The sequence below is a fragment of the Cydia fagiglandana genome, chromosome 3 (assembly GCF_963556715.1).
Source record: "Cydia fagiglandana chromosome 3, ilCydFagi1.1, whole genome shotgun sequence".
Lineage (NCBI taxonomy): Eukaryota > Metazoa > Arthropoda > Insecta > Lepidoptera > Tortricidae > Cydia > Cydia fagiglandana.
In genome coordinates, this window is record NC_085934.1 from 5,519,957 (window position 1) to 5,542,463 (window position 22,507).

Here is a 22,507-nt window from a genome sequence, read left to right on the forward strand (position 1 = left end):
GGAGACGAGCACGCTCCACGGGACTGGTGAACGTTTCGTGCAGGTGATCCCGTACCAGAGCGCAGAGCGGCTCATCCCATTGTCGTTGCGAGCAGGGGGTCGTAGGCAGGTCAGTGTTGGGGCAGTTCGCCCTCCAAAAATCTATCGCATCAGTGGCAAAGGAAATTTTGAGATCAGGAGGATTTTTTAGAATTTTGGCAACTAAATTTTGGGTGCTGTGAATTGATGAAAGAAATGCAGGAAGAGATATGATCGAAATTTTGCGGATCCCTATACCTCCGTGTCTAATAGGTAGGGAGGCTTGGGACCATTGGTTGTAGTCCAAATCAATATTTATGACTGATGCAAGGGTGGTTTTTATTACATCATCAAGTTTTTCTAAAAGGTCGAGGTACATCCAAAGATGGCTGCAACGAAGGGCATATGTAAATTTTGGAACGAAAAGGCAGTATTTAATTAAAGTGTAAGCCATGTGAACATTGATTTGGCGCAAGCGGTCTGAAAACGAAATAAAATTTTGATAATTTTGATTGACAAATGCCGGAAAAGATTCATCCAGGACGGGTGACCCAAGGAGGTGAAGCGAAGTGCTGTCTATATTTTTTATGTTTGGTGCTATTGCACGGAATTGCAATAGGGCTATGTCTTTTTGAATATATTCGTCTGGGAAGAATATTTCGCATTTTGAAAAATTAAACTCGAGGCCTATTTGAGAAAATTTCTCGGAAAGAGTTTGAAGATCGTTTAGTACCACTTCGGCATCACCACCCAGGGTGCCGTCATCCAAATACCAAACATTAAAGCTACAATTTAGACTTTCGATGATCGGTTGAATTGCCAAGCTAAACAGAGCCGGACCTAAGGGGTCTCCCTGTTGGCATCCTACGGAAGACAGCAGTGAATTGTTTTTGAACAATAATTTTGAGGGGGAACTATAACATTGCCAAACAAAGTTGAAAAGCTCCGGTACTTTTTCTTTAACTTGAGCCAGAACGGTACCACGGTCGACTGAGTTAAAGGCGTTTTTTACATCGACTTTTACTAAAACCTCACATTCTCTTCTATCAATGAAAGTTCGTAGAGCGTGCACCGCCGCTTCACAGCCGCCCTTTGAACCAAAATATTATTTAGGATATTTTAATATTCCTTCCAGCCACAATAAACATAGAAAAGGACAACCCATAACCACGACCACTCTGACAAGAGTGTACGACTAAGGAGGAGGAGGAGGAGGAATATTCCTTCAAATAAGTACGTACTTACTGCATTAAGGATGATTCACGCTAGACCGGCCCGTGGCCGGGGCCGGAACTTCCGGGGCTTTGTTTTCTATGGAAAGCACCACGTGATCACCGATCGCCCGTCATAGAAAATAACATTTCGTATGCCTCGGCCTGGGCACGGCCCGGTCTAGCGTGAGTTATCTTTTATACTGTCCTCTATTTTTTTAGCCTTCTAACCCCTAGTAATGTGGGTTGCTAAGAATTAAGGTGTAAACAGTTCATTTTAAAAAACACATTTATAACTATCGCTGACTGCATTTGGTAACTATCAAAGTATTGAATTTCCTTCTTTATTAAGTATAAGAATATTATTCTTGCAAGGTTTCAAAACGATATGGCTATTAGGATTAAGCAGTTTGAAATCGACTGGCAAGATTATATTACATTGTTGCGTGCTAAATAATAAAAATAACGCAGTACGGTATATGTAACATTTTCAATGTATACTTACTATATAAATACTTATAATAACTACCAATATCAATCATTTGCACTTGTCTTCTTGAGCCCGATTCTGGTATTTTTTTTATTGATAACAGTTTCCATAAGGCTTAAATAGACAGCATAACATAACAGTTTCAGAACAAGAAATTAAAGTCAGTCTCGGGCTATATATAAGGCAGTAAAAGAGCCGTCGAGGCGTACTTACAGTTTTTTCTGTTTGTCTATAATACACCGGGTATCTGCGCAACACTAGTTACAACGTACGGAACTTGATAGTACGCGCAATATTAAGCATGCTTAAAACATGTGCCAGACGGCAGACAACCACAGTTTCTGCAACATGACCTTGGTAGAAGCGAGGTAGAAGCTCGGCTGTCTACATAGTTTACAACCATTGCTTCTGCCAATGGTCGGCAGAGCACGCCTGTCTACCAAGAGCGTTTAAAGGTCATGCAGAATTTGGTTTCAACCACTTGCTACATGGTTTAAAACCACTGTTTTTCTACCACGGTCATGTCGCAGAACTCGCAGAAACTGTGGTTGTCTGCCGTCTGGCACATGTATGCTTAACTCATAGGTTATCGTGTTGAGTTCGATTCTGATTTGAAATTTTTGTTCATTTTTGTTGATTTGATCTGACAGACAGCTGACAGTAGACAAATAACAGTTCATAACAGTTTCAGAACAAGACATTAAAATCAAAGTCAGACTCCTTGTCGATAATACATCTGATAACAGCTCAACACTAGTTACAATGAACACAAATGTATAGTTTGCGATATCATTTAGTAATAACATAAACTGCGATGGTGACCACACGCCGGCCCGACTTTAATAAATATTAAAATATATATATATTATATATTATATACCAACCATGTGGCTTTATATAGCACTAGGGTTGGTCGCTCTTGCATTATATGTGTTTAAAAGTTGCAAATATGATTATTGGGAGAAAAAAGGAATACCCACAGCCTCGGGAAATGAATGGTTTTTTGGACACTTCAAGCCTCTTATACTGGTGAAGAAACATATGAACGAAGTGATTGACGATATATATAAGTAAGTGTACATGTATAACTATTTGCCACATTTTTTAGTGTTAAATTTTCTTCAATTAATTTCTTATTTAAAATAAATAATGGAAGTATTTTGATAACAGAAACAACAATGAAGTAATGTCACTAATCACAAGTAGGAAATGTATGAACTCGCATTCACCTTATAAAACAAAGTCCCCCGCCGCGTCTGTCTGTTTGTGTGTTTGTTTATTTGTTCACGATAAACTCAAAAACTATTGAACGGATTTTCATGCAGTTTTCACCTATCAATAGAGTGATTCTTGAGGAAGGTTTAGGTGTATAATTTGTTAAACCGGGCGAAGCCGGAGCTGGTCGCTAGTAAACACTAATAAACCTGTAAACAGGCTCAATGTGCAGGCCAGCCACACATTTTACATACATTTTTTTTAAATGTATGAATGCAGTTTTTCTTGATACTAAAATCGATGACATGGTTCCTAAGAAGAAATCGTCGTATACTGTATTATAGTTTCAGATTTTCCCATACTGACCGATCTAAATGGGCCACCCTGAAGACAGCTTTGTTGCTTGCATTATCTGTACTTTTTTCTGTATTTTACAGAGAATATCCCAATGCACCGTTGGTTGGCTACTACGTTATGGGCCAACCAGGGTTGTTGGTGCAAGATTTGGACATGATAAAAACGATTCTCGTCTCAGAATTCTCCAGCTTTAATTCCAATGGATTTGAGGTAGGGGAATACAGGGAAAAACGGTCAACGGGTAAATATGCAAGGGGAAAAAGGCTTTGATTTTCACAAAATTATTTTTTGTTTTGTATGATGTTTGGTAGGTAATTGATAAATATATTGAGATACGTAGTTGTAATAGAGGACTTTACATACAAGACTTAACTTATTCATCTCATCAGTAAGTATTTAACAATTTACGACGTTTGTATAGTAATAAAAATCATTTTAAATCCTAAATCTTTATTTCTAGTCGTCGTCGTCGTAAATTTAAGAGTTAAATTCTTGTCGGTGTAGCTCTCTCCATTTGACTCTATCCTTGATTTCCTTATACGACCTTATACAGCTACCTTTTCTTTTATTTGTGTTATGTAGCTTATCCTCGGCCTTCCTCTTCCTCTCTTGCCTGCAATCTTTCCTTCTATTATGTTATTTATAAAAGCATCATGTCGTATTATAAGATGACCAATCATTTTCCCTCTCCTACTCTCTATTGTCCTATTGTCTCTAATTGTCTATTTCTAATAAACAATCCTAAACGCAATGTTGTAGTACTTAATACTTTTATTCTGCATTACTTACTAGCTTTAGTAAACATGCCCGTGGACAGGGATCTGGGTCAATTTTTATATGTAATTTAAATATGTTAAAAGTATCATGTAAGTGTGTTATGAGTATTGCTGATTTAAAAATAATTACAATAATAAAATAAAATTACAGATTGATAAGAAAGCCGATCGTCTCGCCTCCGCGCATCCATTCGTTCTCAAAGGTGACGAATGGAAGTCTGCCCGGGCTCAAGTGACCCCATCTCTAAGCCTGGTCAAGCTGAAAGGTTATTTGCCTAGCGTGCTCAAAGTGGGCGACGAAATGGTTAAATACGTCAAGAAGAACTGCATTGGAGCAACCGAGGTGGATGTTCAAGACGTAAGTATTTGGTATTTTGAAATTATAAACCTCCCACTGCCTTCACGGTTTAAAAAATGAAAACCCCATAATGTTGAAGGTCCCCCCTCCCCCTCCCATTCCCCGGCTCATGCCAATGAGTTTTTCGTAACTTATGTACGAAATATCATTTGATATTTACTAGTTGCTTTACGGTGAGTGAGGTGAGGTGAGGTGAAAACAAAATAGTTTCCCCTCTGGGTTGGAAGGTCAGATTGGTAGTCGCTTTCGTAAAAACTAGTGCCTATTCTTGGGATTAGTTGTCAAGCGGACCACAGGCTCCCATACCCCGTAGCAAAATGCCGGATAACGTGAAGAAGAAGAAGAATGTCGAAGGTTTTTGTAGCCTATGAGTGGGAAACAGAGATGTGACTTATTTGAAATACTTGTATTTAAAATGCAAATATAAAATGCAAAATACCTATTTTGTATTTTGTATTTAAATACCTTTTGAAGACAACAATTTTGTATTTTATTTGAAATAGTTTTTGGGACCTATTTTCTATTTTCAAAATACAAAATACTTTATAGTTAGTCGGTAATTTAGGTAGGAGTTACAATCTCTTCTGATGTTACAATCCTGGCAACTTTCATTCTTTTAACATGGCCTCATGGAACTGTTGAATCTGTTTAGTAACATCGCACATGAGGACAAGCGTAGCGAGTGGTTAAAAAGGTGGAATCTTGAGTGTTGCGAGGGTTTCAAGGCACGAGAGGAGAACAAACTTTCTGCCCTGGTGAAACATAAACGAGACGTTTTCATCCCACTAACGAGAGGCATTATACTAGCTGTAAAACATTACAAATTAATGCTTTAAAAGTAGGCCGTTAAAAACCATCATCCATACCTACATCCTACCGGTTAATATGAGCAAACAGCTAGAAATTTGCACTTTAGATAGAGGATTGATTTCAAAGAATAAAGAAGAAATTAGAGTCTTTTCAACTCGGAAATTAATACTTTTTAATTCAGACTAGGTATTCACTACTCAGAGTACCTTTTATCGCAAAGTATTTGTATTTTTAAAAAGTATTTTGAAAATACCTATTTCGTATTTTGTATTTAAATACAAATTCTAAAACCATTTTGTATTTTGCATTTGAAATAGTATTATCAAGGAAGTATTTGTATTTTGTATTTAAATACTTTTTATAAAGTATTTTTCACATCTCTGGTGGGAAAAACAACTTTTCTGCTCCTTTTTAATCGACGTCTTGGGCAATGTATGTGTTAGTTTCCTTAAAAAAATAGCGTTGATGTGTTTGCCGCGTTACTGCCTGCGATTAAAATATTCAATCCGTCACTCAATCAATCAATCAGTCAATCAGTCATCAATTCAGTTGCGATCAGAATGTCACCTTAAGTACTTATAGGTATTTGGTAAAGTACGCGAAAATTTATTTAGTGAGCCTTTTGCAATTCGCATTCTCGTGGCGTTCTACATCTTAAACATGTGGTGAAAGATGTTTTTTTTTACAAATTATTATTATTATTATTCAGAGCCCACTGTGTCCCACTGCTGGGCAAAGGCCCTCTTCTTCCACTCGTCGCTGTTACAATACATCAACAACAATGTGTAAAATTCTTCTCTTCTTGTTATGTCTTATTTTTATAATAATATTTCTCTGTAATTTACAGCTAGCTAGGATGTATTGCACCGATGTAATAGGGAATGCAATTTATGGAATAGAAAACAATACGTTTGAGAATGGGGACTCATTAATATCCTGTATAACAAGAGAAATTCGTTTTGAAAGAGATGTTTCGGATAATATCTTACTCTTTTTTCAACGGTGTCCTGTTATACGTTCATTTTATCCAGCAAGGTGAGTATTTTATTCAATTCACAAATGGAAATAAGCATATATGTGTAAAGGACGGTGAGAGGAAGTTACCTTACAGTGACAGCGCCCGCGCCAACGCCGCAGCAGCAATGGCGCATGGTTGCTGTTACAATACCTTATTGTATTTAGCATGTGATATTGTAGATGAGATATTATGTGGAGCGCAGGTACCATAGCTGCGTGCGACTTTCAAACCGGAGGTCGCTTGTTCAAAGCCCGGCTCGCACCAATGAGTTCTTCAGAACTTAAGTATCATTTGAAATTTATCAACCGCATTTCTGTCAGGAACGTCAGAAACGTCGTGAGAAACCGGACTAATCCCAATGAGGCCTAGTTTCCCTTCTGGATTGGAAGGTCATAAGGTAGCTCGCTTTCGTAAAAACTGTCAACGTCAATTTTTGGAATTAGTTACAAATCGGACCCAAGGCTCCCATGGAGCCGTGGCAAAAAGCCGGGATAAAGTGGGGAAGATGCTGATATAATTTAGTAAGTACCTAATTTAAAATGATTATTATTTGCAGATTTACCTCTCCAAAATTACAAGATGTGGTGGTAACCGTAACACGTAAGGTAATAAAGGAAAGGATTGCAAGTGGTGAGAAGCGAAATGATCTCATACAACTGCTTTTGACGCAGAAGGAAAGCGATTCACAAGGAGGTAATTATTTACTTTTGTATCCCATTAAGTTACATTTACATTTCTTCCCGTACCCAATAGAGTTTGTCTTTGCGCGGAAAGAGAAAAGTCGTGGAATGTATGAGCCCATAGACTATACGACTCTTCTCTTCCCGCACAGACTCTAGTTAAGAACACTTGTGAAACATTTGCCCACAATTTTTGATTTAGCTATAAGCTAAAACCGACCATGGTCCAAAACTAATTCAAATATATGTTTTTATTTTGTATATGTAAGTGAATTCTAATATTATTTTGTAGAAATAAATTCTTAAACCAGAACCCATAAATGATATCAAATATACATGTTCGTATTGTAACTAAGTTCGAACTAGGCTTCAAAGAAAATTTGTTGTTAGTATTTACAGATGAGTATATGAGCGCACAGGTGTTCACAATAATCGGGGACTTATACGACTCAGCAAGCAACTTTATTTCAATCATTTTAGCTATTGTGAGTACCTATTATTTGCATTTCATTACTCTTAGGTACGGCTTCGGGTTCATCTGTAACTATGTTTTTCGTGTTTCTTTTTTAGGGTTCCGTACCCAAAGGGTAAAACGGGGCCCTATTACTAAGACTCCGCCGTCCGTCTGTCCGTCCATCCGTCTATCACCAGGCTGTATCTCATGAACAGTGATAGCTACACAGTTGAAATTTTCAGAGATGATGTATTTCTGTCTGTTGTCGCTATAACAACACATACTAAAAACAAATAAAATAAATCCCACGGGTAAAGGTACCTTATGGCGGCTGGCGCTTACGTCGTATACTGCCGCAATAATATTGGAGCGACGTTAATAATAGCGTAAGCGCCAACCGCCATAAGGTACCTTTACCCATGGGACGTCACATATAGGGTAAACCCTCCAGTGAATGAACACCCCCCAGTGAATGAACAAAATCACGTTTTTCGTCTAAAATAAGAAATATAGCAATTTCTTCCACTTGTCTTATTTTTTTTCTTATTAACAACTCTATTTCCTATGCAATGACAACCCGTAATAAATTTATTTTAGACAAGTTAGGATGTGACTGGCGTTTGAAGTTTACGTGTTTCTGGATTTGAAGTTTTGTATGAAAATATTAGATCCCAGATAAGAACAGTGTACGTTTGGAGCAACATATGAAGTGCTTATTTAATTTTTACCAGTACAAAGTTTAGTTATTTGGTTAGATTAAGAGTTGAACCTTCTATTTATGTACACTTTGTCGGCGTATTATGCGATTAGGTCTTTATTTTTTATAGTTCCATTACTGGCTCATCAAATGTTCTGAAACCAGTAAATGAACAGTGTGTTCATTTACTGGTGTCGCGTAGATTTCATTTTTTTCCCAAATGTATATGTAAACGCAATCGTATTAAGCTTGTTTTTTGTGATTCTACATAGAAAACGATTCTGATTCATTTAGCCAGTATTGGAACAAACCAAATTTCTATAGTCCATTTACTAGATTTGTCATGCCTATGTATGAACAATACAAAATTTGGCTTGTTCATTTATTGGATTTCTACTAATTCTATGTATGAACAGTGTAACCACGAACAATGCAGTGACAAGTTTATTATTTTAAGCATTATTTGGTAAGCATGACCCCTTTTCATCAAAATATGCAAGTTGGTTCTTGTTTTAATGGTTGATTTAATTTTTTCCTTTTAATATGTAACGGGTTTCTATGTTATTGGTGAATAACCATCATTTCATTACATTCTAATCGATTCGAAGTCAATATGGAGGGATAAAAAGATATAAACGCTATCGCTATAGCTATTAAAATAGAGCCGGAAACGATGTTTGTGATAAAAATGATTTTATTATGCTAATTAAAAAGAGTTAAATAATGTTCATTCACTGGGTTTTTCGGTGTTCATTCACTAGTTTTTATGTTCATTCATTAGGTTTTTGGGTAGTTTTTGGTAAATTCTGGTATAACTCAAAAACTATGAAAGTAATTAAAAATCGCAGAAATTACTTTCTTATTTATTAAATGAGGATTGATTAAATTGCAGTTAATTATTCCAATTATTAATGAATGCTGAGCAATGATTTTTCAAACTTTGATAATTGCTTAAGTGTTCATTCACTGGTGGTCTTACCCTACATGCATTTAAGTTTAGACATAACTTAGTGTACAAGTAACTTTTCACTTCTTATATTCGCATACTAATAAACAAACAAAAAGTAATGCTATTTGTATTTATACTTCCAGCTTTCTAGACATCCCGAAATTCAGGAAAAACTACGTAGTGAGATAAAAGAAGTAAAATCAAGGAATAATGGCGATTTCACAGTAGAAGATATTGAAGGCGCAAAATATCTTGAGATGGTTTTCAATGGTAGGATGCGGCTTTATACTTACGGCTACATTCAGCAGCAGAAGTTGTTAAGCGGGCGAAGTGTCCAAAATGATCTTGACGCGACTTTATTGTTAAGAGAATAAGAGCGTGTCAAGGTAATTTTGAACACCTCGCCCGCTTAACAACTTCTGCTGCTGACTGTACATACTTGTGCTAATCGGGTTGTTATCTAATTACAAGCAAATCGTTTAATTACGTACCTACCAAAATGCATCAAAAAATATTCATAAAGGTATCTGAGATACTGCTGCAGCCATACATACTGCATTATTGCAGAAAATGTCAAAAAGATCACTTTATCGAGACGTATACCTACAAATTAAATATAAGGATTGCTGCAGTATAGCAGTCGGCAGCATTACAACTGCAGCAGTATCTGATGTAATGCGGGTGCAGTCTGAAACCAAACGATACCTTAAATGTAAATCCTACATCTGGCACGAATTTAAAGGTACTTAACTTGTTCAAATCCCAACCCAAGAGTCAATTGATATAATAGGTACTGCACCAAAGATCAATACCTTAATATTTACTAGTCAATACAAGCACACTAATATTACGTCTGCTTCATTTTTTGGGTTTAAAAAGGCCAAATAAAACCTGTTCTATTTTCCTCCTCAGAAACCTTCCGACTGTTCAGCTTTTTCATACCTAGACAATGTAACAGTGACTGTACAATACCAGTCCCAGGGTCTGAGCCCATTAGGATCACTAAGGGTACACAAATCGCTATACCAGCATGCAGCATTCATAAGGACCCCAAATACTACCCGGATCCGGAGAGATTTGACCCGGAGAGGTTTAGTGAAGAAGAAGTGGCTAAGAGACCAAAGTTCACTTACATGCCGTTTGGAGAGGGACCTAAGAAATGTATAGGTGAGTTTAAAAATAAATAATACCTTGTCGATTACTAAGAAGCAAACTCTCGAAGCAGGTTCTCGAATGGCGACCACGTACCGGGAGGCGCGGCGTGGGTAGTCCCCCCACAAGATGGATTGATGACCTGGTGAAGGTCGCGGGAGTCCGCTGGATGCGGGTGGCGCAAGACCGGTCATTGTGGCACTCTTTGGGGGAGGCCTAAGTATGTCCAGCAATGGACGTCCTCTGGCTGATATGACGATGATGATGTTGATGAAGAAGCAAACACAATTTATCTGTCATAATATGATTATATTAAAGCGCAATCAACATTACTATAACTTACATATAAGGGTTCCCATTTAAGAGTGACATTCCATTTCCAACTGCAGCTGCAATACTGTTCATTTTACTATGGAAACACGTCGCTGTCATTGTCAATTTCCATAGAAAATGAACAGTATTGCAGCTGCAGTTGGAAATGGAATGTCACTAACCCATCAAGAAGCTAGTTGTTTTTAGGATTTTGAAAATTTGGCGTATTGGTTATTTTTGGTGTTGCTAATGACCATGAGCGACGATGATTTGTTACCATCATGTAGCTCTTTTGATAATTTGTCACTTATTTTGTAACATAAATCAAATGTTGTGTCTAAAAGCTATTACGGTGTCATTGTTAGGGATGAATATCAAATGTTTGATGTCTACCTATTCATATTTAACCTAAGTATTTAATAGTGCTCCGAAGCAACTCTAATTACTTATCTAATAACTAGATGACCAGGCGAACTTCGTTTCACCTACCTATATATATTATTTATTTTGTACTTTCTTAATTTTTTTCTTTTTAATGAAGCTTCTCCTTACTATAATAACAAACACAAAACATAAAGAATTAGCGAAATTGGTCCAGCCGTTCACGCGTGATGCCGTGACCAAGGAAAATAGGGATTCATTTTTATATACCGGGTGTGGCCTGTAACATGAGCAAATAATTAAAACATAGATTGTACTCCTCAAACAGTAACACTTTTGTTCAGCAACTTTTAAAATTATGAAGTATTTAGACTTCCTATTGTTTATACAACATAAATATTATCTTCAATGGACGCCATCGCCATGCCATATCATTTGTGATTGACATTGCTTGTTATGCCTTAAACATAACAAAATTAGCAATACATTGCGTCTTAGAATAAACTTTAAAGTGTATTAAAAATCAAACTAAAAGTTATTTTAAAAGTTGCTGAACATATGTTGAGGAGTACAGCCTACAGTTAATTTTTTTGCTCGTATTACAGGCCACACCCGGTATAATATAATAATGAAATAAATTATTTCAGGTAATCGCATCGTAACGTTGCATATAAAAGCAGCAATTATCAAGATCCTCGACAATTTCAAGCTGACATTTTCAACAAAAACTAAATACCCCTTCGAGATTGATCCGCGCCATACATTTACTATTCGCCCTAAAGGTGATGTGTGGGTGACCTTCGACCCTATACATTGATATCAGGTTTTTTTATATAAGTACATAAATTAAATTAAATGTTTCTCAACCAGTCATCGTTGTATTTATTTAATTATTAATTTATTAATTGCCCAGTTACCTACACCTTTTTGTATGGAGTGATATACGTATTTGGTAGTAAAACCAAATAGTATTTTATACAGTTTTTTTTTTTTCACATTCCACACAAATAGGCAACGCAACGCGGAAACGCAGCGAGCGTGGTAGGGACTTTTGCGCCTGGAACGACTCGGGGTGGGTTATTTGATTAGTTTGGTTTTTTGTGTGTGTGTGTGTTTTTTTTTTAATGATTGTTGGTGTTTTTGTATTTTATGCTTTTTATACAATCAGACTTGCGAATATGCACAATTATGGATACTTGTAACTTTGCTAAAGCGACTATCATAAGATTACAGAGATGGCTTCAAGGTTTCTAACATTCCAAATTACATTCAGGTTTTTAAAACTAATTCATATAAAAACATCCTTTTAGTCGTATCTTTTCACATCAAATGTCAGAACGATGTACGCGCTAATTAAATAACTGCTACGTGTTTCTTAATATTTAATTCATCACTCCCGGAATCAAGATGTTTCTACTTAAGAACTTAAATCGACTTGCACCGAGACAAAACAATATAGGTCAAAGTAAAACTGGTAAGATAAAAGTATAAGGTCACGTAAATATACACCAGAGTTACATCTAGAAAGAGCTACCTAAATACTATGTTGTATTTGTATACAAGGAGCCTGATAGCATGGACTCAGTACATACTGGGGCCTCAAACTACGCGGACTTATTCACTATGTGGCTATATATAGCTCTAGGGTTAGTTGCTTTAGCATATATTGTGTTCAAAAGTGGCAAATATGACTACTGGGAGAAAAGAGGAGTGCCGACGGCATCGGGAAACGAATGGTTCTTTGGACACTTCAAGCCGATTTTTCTGTTGAAGAAACATTTGGTTGAAGTTATTCAAACCATTTATAAGTAAGTTATAATAAATAGATTTATGTAGCGTATAGTATTATGTTGACTTCTCCCTTCATTATTGTTCAAGTGGCATCCAATTCGGTTCGGTAAAATGACAGAAAATATTAAAAATATAATTAATGTTTCGGTAATTTTCGGTACGTATATATAGAAATGTGAATTCAAAATTAATGCTTGTCATTGATAAAGGACCACTCACGCTAGAACGGTCCGGGTCCGGGCCCGGGCCGAGATGTCCAAGACTTCGTTTTCTATGACGGGTGATGATCGGTGATCACGTGATGCTTTCTATAGAGGAGGGTAGCCTACCCGTTTTTAGCGTGAGCCATTCGTAATTATTGTTATTTTTAATAAAACAAATTATTAGTTTTTTAGTGTATTATACGCTTATTTGAAGTTTGTTAGTGTACCTATGTTTATTATTTTGGTTTTCTCTTCTGTTATAACACAATTTTGACATCGTTTTTAAGCACACTATAGCCGTATACTCATTAGCGAGCCGTAACCGTAACACAATTACGACCTAATATTATTATTGCTAATGAGTATCCGGCTTAAAAATTGTTGTATTTTTAGAGAATTTCCTGATGCACCATTAGTTGGCTACTATGTGATGAATGTCCCGACTTTGATGGTCAGGGACTTGGACATCATTAAAACGATCCTTATTTCGGAATTCTCAAGCTTCAATTCAAATGGAATGAAGGTACGTTGTGTTCTACAACCTACATAATTAATACAATAGGTATAAAGGATGACTCACGCTAGACCAGGCCGAGCCCGGACCGAGGCGTCCGACATGTAATTTTCTATGACGGCTGATCGGTGATCACGTGGAGCATTTCATAGAAAACGAAGCGCCGGCAGCCACGGCCCGGCCCCGGTCCAATCTAGCGTGAGTCAACCTTAAATGTGAGTCACATCACAAACAAAATATGGATTCTGTACTGTGTAAATTTCAGTTGTAGTAAATAGGTGCTATGAAATGTACCAATTTTTTTTATTTTTTTTATCTGACATTTATTGAAAAAAAATATTTTATTTCATTAATGATGACTACGCCTTTTTACTTCTGTAACATTTCTTTGTTGCGTTGCAATTTAAAATATTATGTTACCTATAACTACGTACTATTTGTAAACGTCAGATGTTTATCAGTTATGACAGCATTAACAAAAGCACCAGACTAATTAAAAATATTAAAAAGTAAACAAAACGATTGTATAAACATGTTACAGTGATAAGTCAAGTCACAAACAGCAATGCACTATTTGTAATGAGTTTTGTTTTTCGTTCTTACTTTTATAATAATCAAGCTACTGAACTACTATTACACAATTTATTTCTTAAATCCATCCGTGATTGTAGGTATAGTCAGCCAAGAAAGTGGTCTACCACTTTTTGACTCTATCGTCTGATTGATAGAGTCGAAAAGTAGTTGACCACTTTCTTGGCTGACCGTACTAATAAATTCAAATTTTCAGTATGACAAGAAAGCTGACCCGCTCGCCGCAGCCCACCCATTTTTCCAATCTGCAGAAGAATGGAAAACTACCAGGGCCCAAGTAACGCCATCACTAACTCTGGCCAAGCTAAGAGGCTATATCCCTAATATATTCAAAGTGGCAGACGTCATGGTCAACCATGTGAAGAGGAGCAAATCAAAAGAAATTGAGACACGAGACGTAAGCCATTTTGATATTTGAAAGTTATGTTATGAGTTAAGAAAGTATGAGTGAAGGGTCACTCTAGAACGGTCCGGGCCCGGGACGAGGCTTCTGACACTTATTTTTCTATGACAGGTGATCGGTGATTCTTTCTATAGAAGTAGGTACCCGGCCGGCTTACGGCTATGGATTACAAATGTCAAAAGTGACGTTTCTTCAAATAAAAACGTCTCTTAAAGTTCGAATAGGGCCGACTGTCTCTGAGGGCTTACCGCGAACCACGTTCGACGTGTTGCCTCTCCCTGTCACACTTACGTACGAATTTACAAGTGCGACAGAGAGGCAACACGTCGAACGTGGTTCGCAGTAGGCCCTCTGTTCCGTCGTTGTCCTACAAAAAGTCCTACAATTAAACTGGATAAGGAATATTTTAAAGACCCTTAGATATGCGCAAACACATCTTAGCGCCACTTGCACCATCCCACTAAGCCGGGGTTAACCGGTTAAACCGTTAACCCAGTCTCAAATTGTACTGGTAACCATGGTAACTCCAGGTTTAACCGGTTAACCCCGGTTTAGTGGAATGGTGCAAGTGCAGCACAGTAGGATAATTTCCTTCGGCCCTCAAACGCAACGCAACGCAGTGCCGACAAGGCCGTGCGGTCATCTCCCTTCGAATGCAAATCACTTTTAGATCCTATACAATCAAAAATAGGCTTTAATATTGTCTAATAAGGTCTAACTCATATCAACGTTGATACTGAGCTACCCATGAATTGAATATAATCCTTACTAGTTTTGAATAAGGTTTTTCTTCATCAGTATGCGCTGGTGTACCAGCTTAGCAAACCTAGTCATTACTTAGCCTACCAGCCTATGATAAAGTGGTAAAACTTGTTGAAGTTTTGTTACTTGCTAGCTAAAAGACTTGGTGTTATTCAAACGCGTTACTGGCCTGAATTAGCTATGAATCATTTGTCTCTGTCATTACTAATATATTTGTAAGAAAGGGATAAAACAATTTATATAATTTAACTAGTTAAATCAGGGGGATTCAATGTACCTACAACGAATATTGGGTTCGTATTCCTAACGACAAAAGAAACGATAGAATTGCATCCAATTTGGGTGCAACCTAAAAAGTCGAGATCAATTTTGACCGATATATTGTATGTAAGTCGCAATCATTTAGGTTCACGGACTTTCCGACAAATGTGACACAACTTTTGTTCCTCCCAATCCAAACAAATTCAGACTTATATTTTCATGTCAAATTTTTTTTCTAATCAAACAAAAGGAATTATAAATGAAAATAAGTATTAATAATAAAGGGGGACTTGCTGAGGTGAAAAACATGAAACCATTTATTAAAAAGTAATATGGAGGTATTACCTAAATAAAATAATTACTTTTTGACATGCATTACATAATTTTGTAATGACTAAATGGGCATTGTTAGATGATGTTGAGCGATTTTGGTGCTTATTTTTATAACAGTTCAAGTCTCCCAGATTCAGACTAATTAACTATTATTGTTTTTTACAGTTGGGAATGAGGTATGGTACAGATGTCATAGGAAATGCCATATACGGCATAGAAAACAATTCATTTGAAAGTGATGACTCCCTTGTTTCGCATTTAACAAAAGAACTGGAATTTGAGAGCTCTATTAAAGAAAACATTAAGTACTTCTTTAAAAATATGCCAATAATAAGTTGGTTGTTCCCTGCGAGGTAAGTTAATTAATAATAAATGATAAAGTTTATGTAATCATTGTCGTTTTGGTATCAAAACTCATGTATGGAGTGAGCGCTCTATGCTTACTATATTTCTCTATGGTAATACCAAAAAAAAAACTGTTTTTTTATGGAACAAAATTAGAATTTATTAACATAGCACTAATCTTAAATTTATAAGATTATAAGGACTAAGGGACATGGGGATGCAACCCCTATTCAAATTATTGAATTACAATTAAATATTTTTAAATGCTACTGAGTTTTTGTACATTTATCTCTATCAGTTTTAACAATAGCCTTAATATTACTAGGTTTCTTCTTTATAGGTTAATTAATTAATTTATTTTATGATTCGTTATCTTCAGATTAGCAACACTAAATCTCCAACACATGATGGTCGCGATGACCCGCAAGATAGTGAAACAGAGATTGGAGACCGGCGAAAAACGAAACGATTTGATACAACTGCTTCTAACGCAGAAGGAAAATGATACAAAAGGAAGTATGTGTTTTAAATTATTAATTAATTCAATACGGATTTCAAATGAAAAGTGAAAAGCCGGCCAAGTGCGAGTCGGACTCGCGCACGAAGAGTTCTGTAGGTACCATCACGCATAAAACGGCAAAATCACGTTCGTTTTGTTATGTGTAAATGTTATTTTGTTTTTTAGTATTTATTGTTATAGCGGCAACAGAAATACATCATCTAGTTATTACGGTTCATGAGTTACAGCCTGGTGACAGACAGACGGAAAGATGGAGGGACGGACAGCGGAGTCTTTTAGTAATAGGGCCCCGTTTTTACCCTTTGGGCACGGAACCCTAAAAAATTGTTATATTACAGAGTTTGTATGACTTGCTTGCACTAAATATGTTCGTAGACATTGAAAGTTTGATGCTCACTGTAGCAAAAACAATTTGAGTAATTGAAACCAATTTGCAATATTAGATCAACAACGACGCATGGCTTTCCAATGATATTGGAATATATGACGTTGTGGTTTCCTAAGCTCCCAATCTCGGGTGCCACTGCAGTGATTGACTTAAATTGCCTGGCAAAATCTTTATAGCATGACATACGCGTAGATTACACATTTTAAATTGACCGTGAGACGGCCATGGGTTGAAATGATGTGCAGATGTGTAATACAAATTTAATACAATGAACTTGGTACAAGGGGTGCTATAAATAACACGTGCTTTGTGACTGATGTAAAATTATTATGTGAAGTGAAGAGACCGTAAATTGTGAAATACCTAAGCAGAAAAACATCTTTTTTACTTATATATTAAAAAATATACTCATTTTCAATTACAGGAAAATATTATCCAATTTTATAAATATCATTAGGTTACCTATAATTTTTAATGGTTCTTAATGTTCTTATACATACAAGTAGATATACGGTTTTAAAGATATTTTTCTACTCGTGTACTTTTATCTGTCATTTACATAGTCACGAACGAACATATAAGGGCATACATTATTAATACTCCTTAAAAGTCTATAGTCTATTGCCCAAAAAAGCACTTGTGTCGTTTTAGAGACATTACGATACGGTAAGCTAGTGTACATTGCTACCAACGTGACAAACGATTGAATGCATACGGTTTTTATTTAAAAAAAAAAACAAATTTGTACTGAGTTCATTGCTACCAACATATTAAAAAATACTTTTTTTGGTATCATCACTATTGGAAAGTGGACTTCTAAGGCCTGTAACACACTTATACCCTACAGCACCACAACCCTGGTGAGGTGCGGTAGTGTGTAACGGCTTTAAAAAAAACATAACCATAGACATTACTCGTTTGTTTTTACGTTTCCCGCCTTTCCCGGTAATTTCTTGTACTTTTTTGCGTTACTATTTGTTTTGCGTTCATAAAAAGTGTTGAATATGGACAATTAAAGAGGATAACATTGTTTCTACACCTGAAGAAATATCCGCTGCAGCACAAGCAGCGACCGAAAATTTGTTGCCTAAGTACTAAATCGCAGCACCTATACGACAAAATAAATCTTATGAGAAGTTCATGGCGTGAAGATTGGAGCACAAAACTTTGTCATTCTCTGAAAACGTCTTATTGGTGTATTTTCAAAGACTTTGGAAGCTCTGGATCAGATCTATCTTTTAAGCAAGGTTGGTATATGTTATAAAAATTTTTGATTTAGGGTACACAGTACATACAACGAGCTATATTTATGTACATTTTATATTTTTGCATTGAAACTGAATATTATTTAATTCTCCGTTGTCTTGTTACAGGTTGCAGTAATATTTGGTATTATGGGTGCTTGTCGCAGAAAAGAGCTACATACATATAGTAATACCTACTATCCAAAATTTACATTGACATTTTCATAAATAAAATTTTGTTTATAATTTTTTGTATTTTATTTAATATTGCCTACTCATAGAAAAAGCATTGTATGCAACGTGGTATAAGTAGTCAAAAAATGCTCATGGCGTATTTATTAACAATGTTCGCCTTCGGCTCACATTGTTACCCACGCCACTCACATTTTTGACCCCTCTTATAAAACTGTTGCATAAAATACTATTATACAGAGGTCGATATGTTTTCTTCCATTCTATGAAAGTGTATATCCAAGCTAACTTTTCTCTGTAGCTAACTATCCTTATGTACTTAGGGTTTACTCGGGTAATTCCAAATGTCGAAAACTGTCGGATAATTCCGAAAAGAGACTTTTATTATGATGGAATTAAGGGTGATTTTCATCTGAATTTCGGAATTATCCGACATTCGGTATTACCCGAATACACCTTAATGAATAAAATAAACTATGTTTTTTTATTTCAGTAATTACAGATGAATATATGAGTGGACAAGTATTCGTATTTATAATAGATTTATACGAGACTGGAAGTAACGTTATAGCATTGCTTTTATACTTAGTAAGTACTTTTAGTTACATCAAATCAATGTCCAGCCAATTATTATTTTTCTACAGATTAATAAAAATTATAACAAAAATATAGATATACTTAGCCAAGCAAATCTTGTCAGTAGAAAATGACGGCAAATTTAAAAAAATTAAAAGGGTTATCGTCCCATAGAATTTTAATTTCGCGCCTTTTTCTACTGACAAGATTTGCTAGACCAAGTATATAAAGTAATGTATAATACTTTATATTCCAGCTTTCGATACACCCTGAAATCCAGGAAAGGCTCCGATCTGAAATTAAAGATATAAAAGCAAGAAACAAAGGCGAATTCACCGCTGAAGATATTGAGGGGGCAAAATATCTTGAAATGGTGTATAATGGTAAGGTAAAACAGACGGAAAGACAGACAGACGGACATGGCGAAACTATAAGGGTTCGTTGTTGACTAGGGAACCCTAAAATAGACACAGACAGTACAAAAGTAGAATAGGGAAATCATATACTTTGACGGCTAGATGGTAGCTACGCAGCAGGAGGTCCAGGATCAGAAGGCCATTTATTTGTGTGTTTATCACAAATATTTGTTCCTTACTGGTTATAAATTTTTTCTATGTACATACCATGAATATTTATATGTATATAACTATAATATATTATATATATCGTCGTCTAGTACGTACCCACAACACAAGCCTTGCTGTGGGACTAGGTCGATCTGTGCGTAAATATTGTTATTTTATTTGTTTACTGTTCCTCGTGGCGTGACAATCAATATGGATGGCGCTAAGATTATTATTCTCACTGTGACAAGGCACGAAAGTGTACAGAAATGCAATTCCGTAAGTACTTTACTTAAGCTAGTTTCTCTCCTCAGAATTGTTCCGGCTGTTCAACTTTTTGCTCTCTCGCGAATGTACCAGCGACTGTCTCGTGCCTATGCCTGGATCTGAACCCTTCAAGATCACCAAGGGTACATCCGTCGTTATACCAGTAGCATGTATTCAAAAGGACCCAAAATACTACCCGGATCCGGAAAAGTTTGACCCGGAGAGGTTTACTGAAGAAGAGGTGGCTAAGAGACCAATGTTTACATATATGCCGTTTGGAGATGGACCTAAAAAGTGCATAGGTAATTTTATAATAGCCCCAGTCCTATATAATTTAAGTTGTAGAAAGTATCCTAGTGAAAGGGCCGGACTAGTGAAGTTAATGGGTGAGCAAAGCGACAGGTCATACAAAATTGACAATTCCTATACATCGGCCGAAGAACACAATAGAAGTATGTATTTTAAATAATTGAATCGCATCGTTCGGCTCAAGCCCATATTAAGGTAGGTAACATACGTTTGCGACCACGCAGCGGCGGAAATCGAGCAATGTCTTTTTAAATGTCCTTATTTAATTGAATTGCTGTTGTTGCCGCATTTCTGTTGCGATTTAAACGTTTTCACAACCGAAGTATAACATTTACAGGCATATTAATATTTTGTGCTTTATGATAGTTATAATTATTTTCATTCGTATTATTATTCAGAGCCCGCTGTATCCCACTGCTGGGCAAAGGCCTCCCCCTCTTCTTCCACTAGTCTCTGTTTAGTGCTTTATATCTGGCTAGCCTCTCAAGAAGGAGTCCAAGTTATCTCGCCATCGCCGACTAGGCCTGCCGGCTCCCCGATTAGACTCGGGGGGGCTCCCACTCTGTGGTTAACTTGGCCCACAAGTCGTCCGGCATTCGGCAGACATGACCAGCCCAGTCCCATTTTAACTAATCATATTTTGTTACATTTATTTCAGGTGCTCGCATGGTTACACTACATATAAAGATAGCGCTTATCAAGATCCTCGACAACTTCAAGTTGACACCATCACCTAAAACGAAGTATCCATTTGAGATTGACCCGCGATTTACGCTTACTCTTCGTCCTAAAGGCGGTTCTTGGGTTAATTTTGAACCAATTAATTAGCAATATGGTTTTTGATGATTTACTTGCGTCTGCAATAAATATTAGATAAAACTTTAAACTCTCGCGTTTTGTACACATATTTAATTACACAAACGGTAGACCCGTGATATAATTTCATTGTTTTTGCTTTGATTCCGACGTTTCAGCTGAGTTACACCAAGGCTATAACCGCGAAAATCGAAGTTCGCAAATTGCGGGGTTTTTTTCTGTCACTCTAATTACGCCTTCATTGGAGTAAAAGAGAAAGATCCCCGCAATTTGCGAATTTCTGTTTTCGCGGTAGCCGCTCAGCTGTGTCAGCTATCTCCGTTGACGCTGTCCCACAGTCAGTCAGTCTTTCTGTGACCAAAGCTGGTGCAACGCAGCTGAAACGTCGTAAGGTCATAAGGTAACAACAATGAAATTATATCGCGGTAGACCCGTTTGTGTAATTAAATAAATATTCAATAAGTTGGGAAAAACGTCGTATAAGTTAGAGTAAGTACAAGTTTACTAACTGTTGTCAGAAAAGTTATGTTTTGATATTTAGCACAGCAGAAATATGATTGCATTGAAAATAAAAACACAAACATAGAGTCCGTAAGATTTTTTATGTGGGAACACCACAAAAGATGTACTAGTTTTACAGTAATTTAAATCCCATCAAAAACATAAATGTAAAAAAGGAGAGCCAAGTTCAATACAAAAATTATGCTTGGCTGTGGGGTTCGCCGCAAAAAGAATGGAGATTTAAATGAGTGCCAAGTTCTATGCAAAATCCAAATATGTATTTATAGGAACAAAATAACATTATAAACAAGTATTAAACTCTATTTCTTTGCTTTATTGGATACCTATAACAATTGCTGTTATTTAAAAAAAATGCGAGATCTTAAAGCAGGTTAGATTTGACTTGGCCAGTTTTCATTACATCAGTCATTTTATAAAGTTATTCAACATATATATTTTGTAATTCTGATAAAAACTGGCCAAGCCAAATCTAACCTACTTTAAGATCTCACATTTTTTTTAAATAACAGCAATTGTTATAGGTATCCAATAAAGCAAATAAATAGAGTTTAATACTTGTTTATAATGTTATTTTGTTCCTATAAATACATATTTGGATTTTGCATAGAACTTGGCACTCATTTAAATCTCCATTCTTTTTGCGGCGAACCCCACAGCCAAGCATAATTTTTGTATTGAACTTGGCTCTCCTTTTTTACATTTATGTTTTTGATGGGATATCAATACTTTTTGTAAAGAAAACTAGGCAGGTATTGAGATTTAATGTTTTTTCTTGTGTTTCCGCTGCATGTTTTTTACTTCTGTTCTTTGTATTAATTATGTGGTGCCGCGCGCCGCCAACGACACACCGTTGGCCGGTTGTTTAGCGCGTATTACAGGTTTTTTGTATGGGGACCCCCCCCTATTTTTTAACTTTTTTTATTTTTAGATTTTTTCCTACGCTTACACACAATTACCGAGCTGGATTCCAAATTTCATCCTTCTAGGTCATCTGGAAGTAGGTTAGGTTTAGGTACTATATGTCAGTCA

The 22,507-nt window shown here is 36.3% G+C and overlaps 2 protein-coding genes across 3 annotated transcripts; both read left to right on the forward strand.

Annotated features, from left to right (window-relative positions):
- The first annotated feature begins 2,525 nt into the window (after nucleotides 1-2,525).
- On the forward strand, nucleotides 2,526-11,710 carry LOC134679899 (cytochrome P450 6j1-like). 2 transcript variants are annotated; one of them, XM_063538831.1, is made up of 9 exons: nucleotides 2,526-2,789; nucleotides 3,372-3,429; nucleotides 4,219-4,425; nucleotides 6,083-6,270; nucleotides 6,810-6,946; nucleotides 7,324-7,418; nucleotides 9,177-9,303; nucleotides 9,946-10,200; nucleotides 11,526-11,710. In XM_063538831.1, exons 1-9 carry the CDS (start codon nucleotides 2,605-2,607, stop codon nucleotides 11,693-11,695), a joined length of 1,422 nt encoding a protein of 473 aa, XP_063394901.1. In that variant the 5' UTR covers nucleotides 2,526-2,604; the 3' UTR covers nucleotides 11,696-11,710. The 2 variants fall into 2 exon arrangements, with proteins under 2 accessions (XP_063394901.1, XP_063394900.1); XM_063538830.1 differs by having other exon boundaries at nucleotides 2,527-2,789; nucleotides 3,372-3,501.
- A 736-nt stretch (nucleotides 11,711-12,446) lies between these two features.
- On the forward strand, nucleotides 12,447-21,676 carry LOC134679897 (cytochrome P450 6j1-like). The gene is made up of 9 exons (XM_063538828.1): nucleotides 12,447-12,686; nucleotides 13,266-13,395; nucleotides 14,174-14,374; nucleotides 15,902-16,089; nucleotides 16,461-16,597; nucleotides 18,919-19,013; nucleotides 19,258-19,384; nucleotides 19,879-20,133; nucleotides 20,799-21,676. The coding sequence occupies exons 1-9, from the start codon at nucleotides 12,454-12,456 to the stop codon at nucleotides 20,966-20,968; spliced, it is 1,536 nt and encodes a 511-aa protein (XP_063394898.1). The 5' UTR covers nucleotides 12,447-12,453; the 3' UTR covers nucleotides 20,969-21,676.
- Nucleotides 21,677-22,507: the final 831 nt, after the last annotated feature.

Coding starts and splice junctions, on each gene's coding strand:
- LOC134679897 (XM_063538828.1), top strand. CDS start 12,454: ATGGACTCAGTACATACTGGGGCCTCAAACTACGCGGACTTATTCACT. Junction 16,090..16,460: donor AGTTGGTTGTTCCCTGCGAG/GTAAGTTAATTA, acceptor CGTTATCTTCAG/ATTAGCAACACTAAATCTCC. Junction 20,134..20,798: donor TGGACCTAAAAAGTGCATAG/GTAATTTTATAA, acceptor CATTTATTTCAG/GTGCTCGCATGGTTACACTA.
- LOC134679899 (XM_063538830.1), top strand. CDS start 2,605: ATGTGGCTTTATATAGCACTAGGGTTGGTCGCTCTTGCATTATATGTG. Junction 2,790..3,371: donor GTGATTGACGATATATATAA/GTAAGTGTACAT, acceptor TGTATTTTACAG/AGAATATCCCAATGCACCGT. Junction 4,426..6,082: donor CCGAGGTGGATGTTCAAGAC/GTAAGTATTTGG, acceptor TGTAATTTACAG/CTAGCTAGGATGTATTGCAC.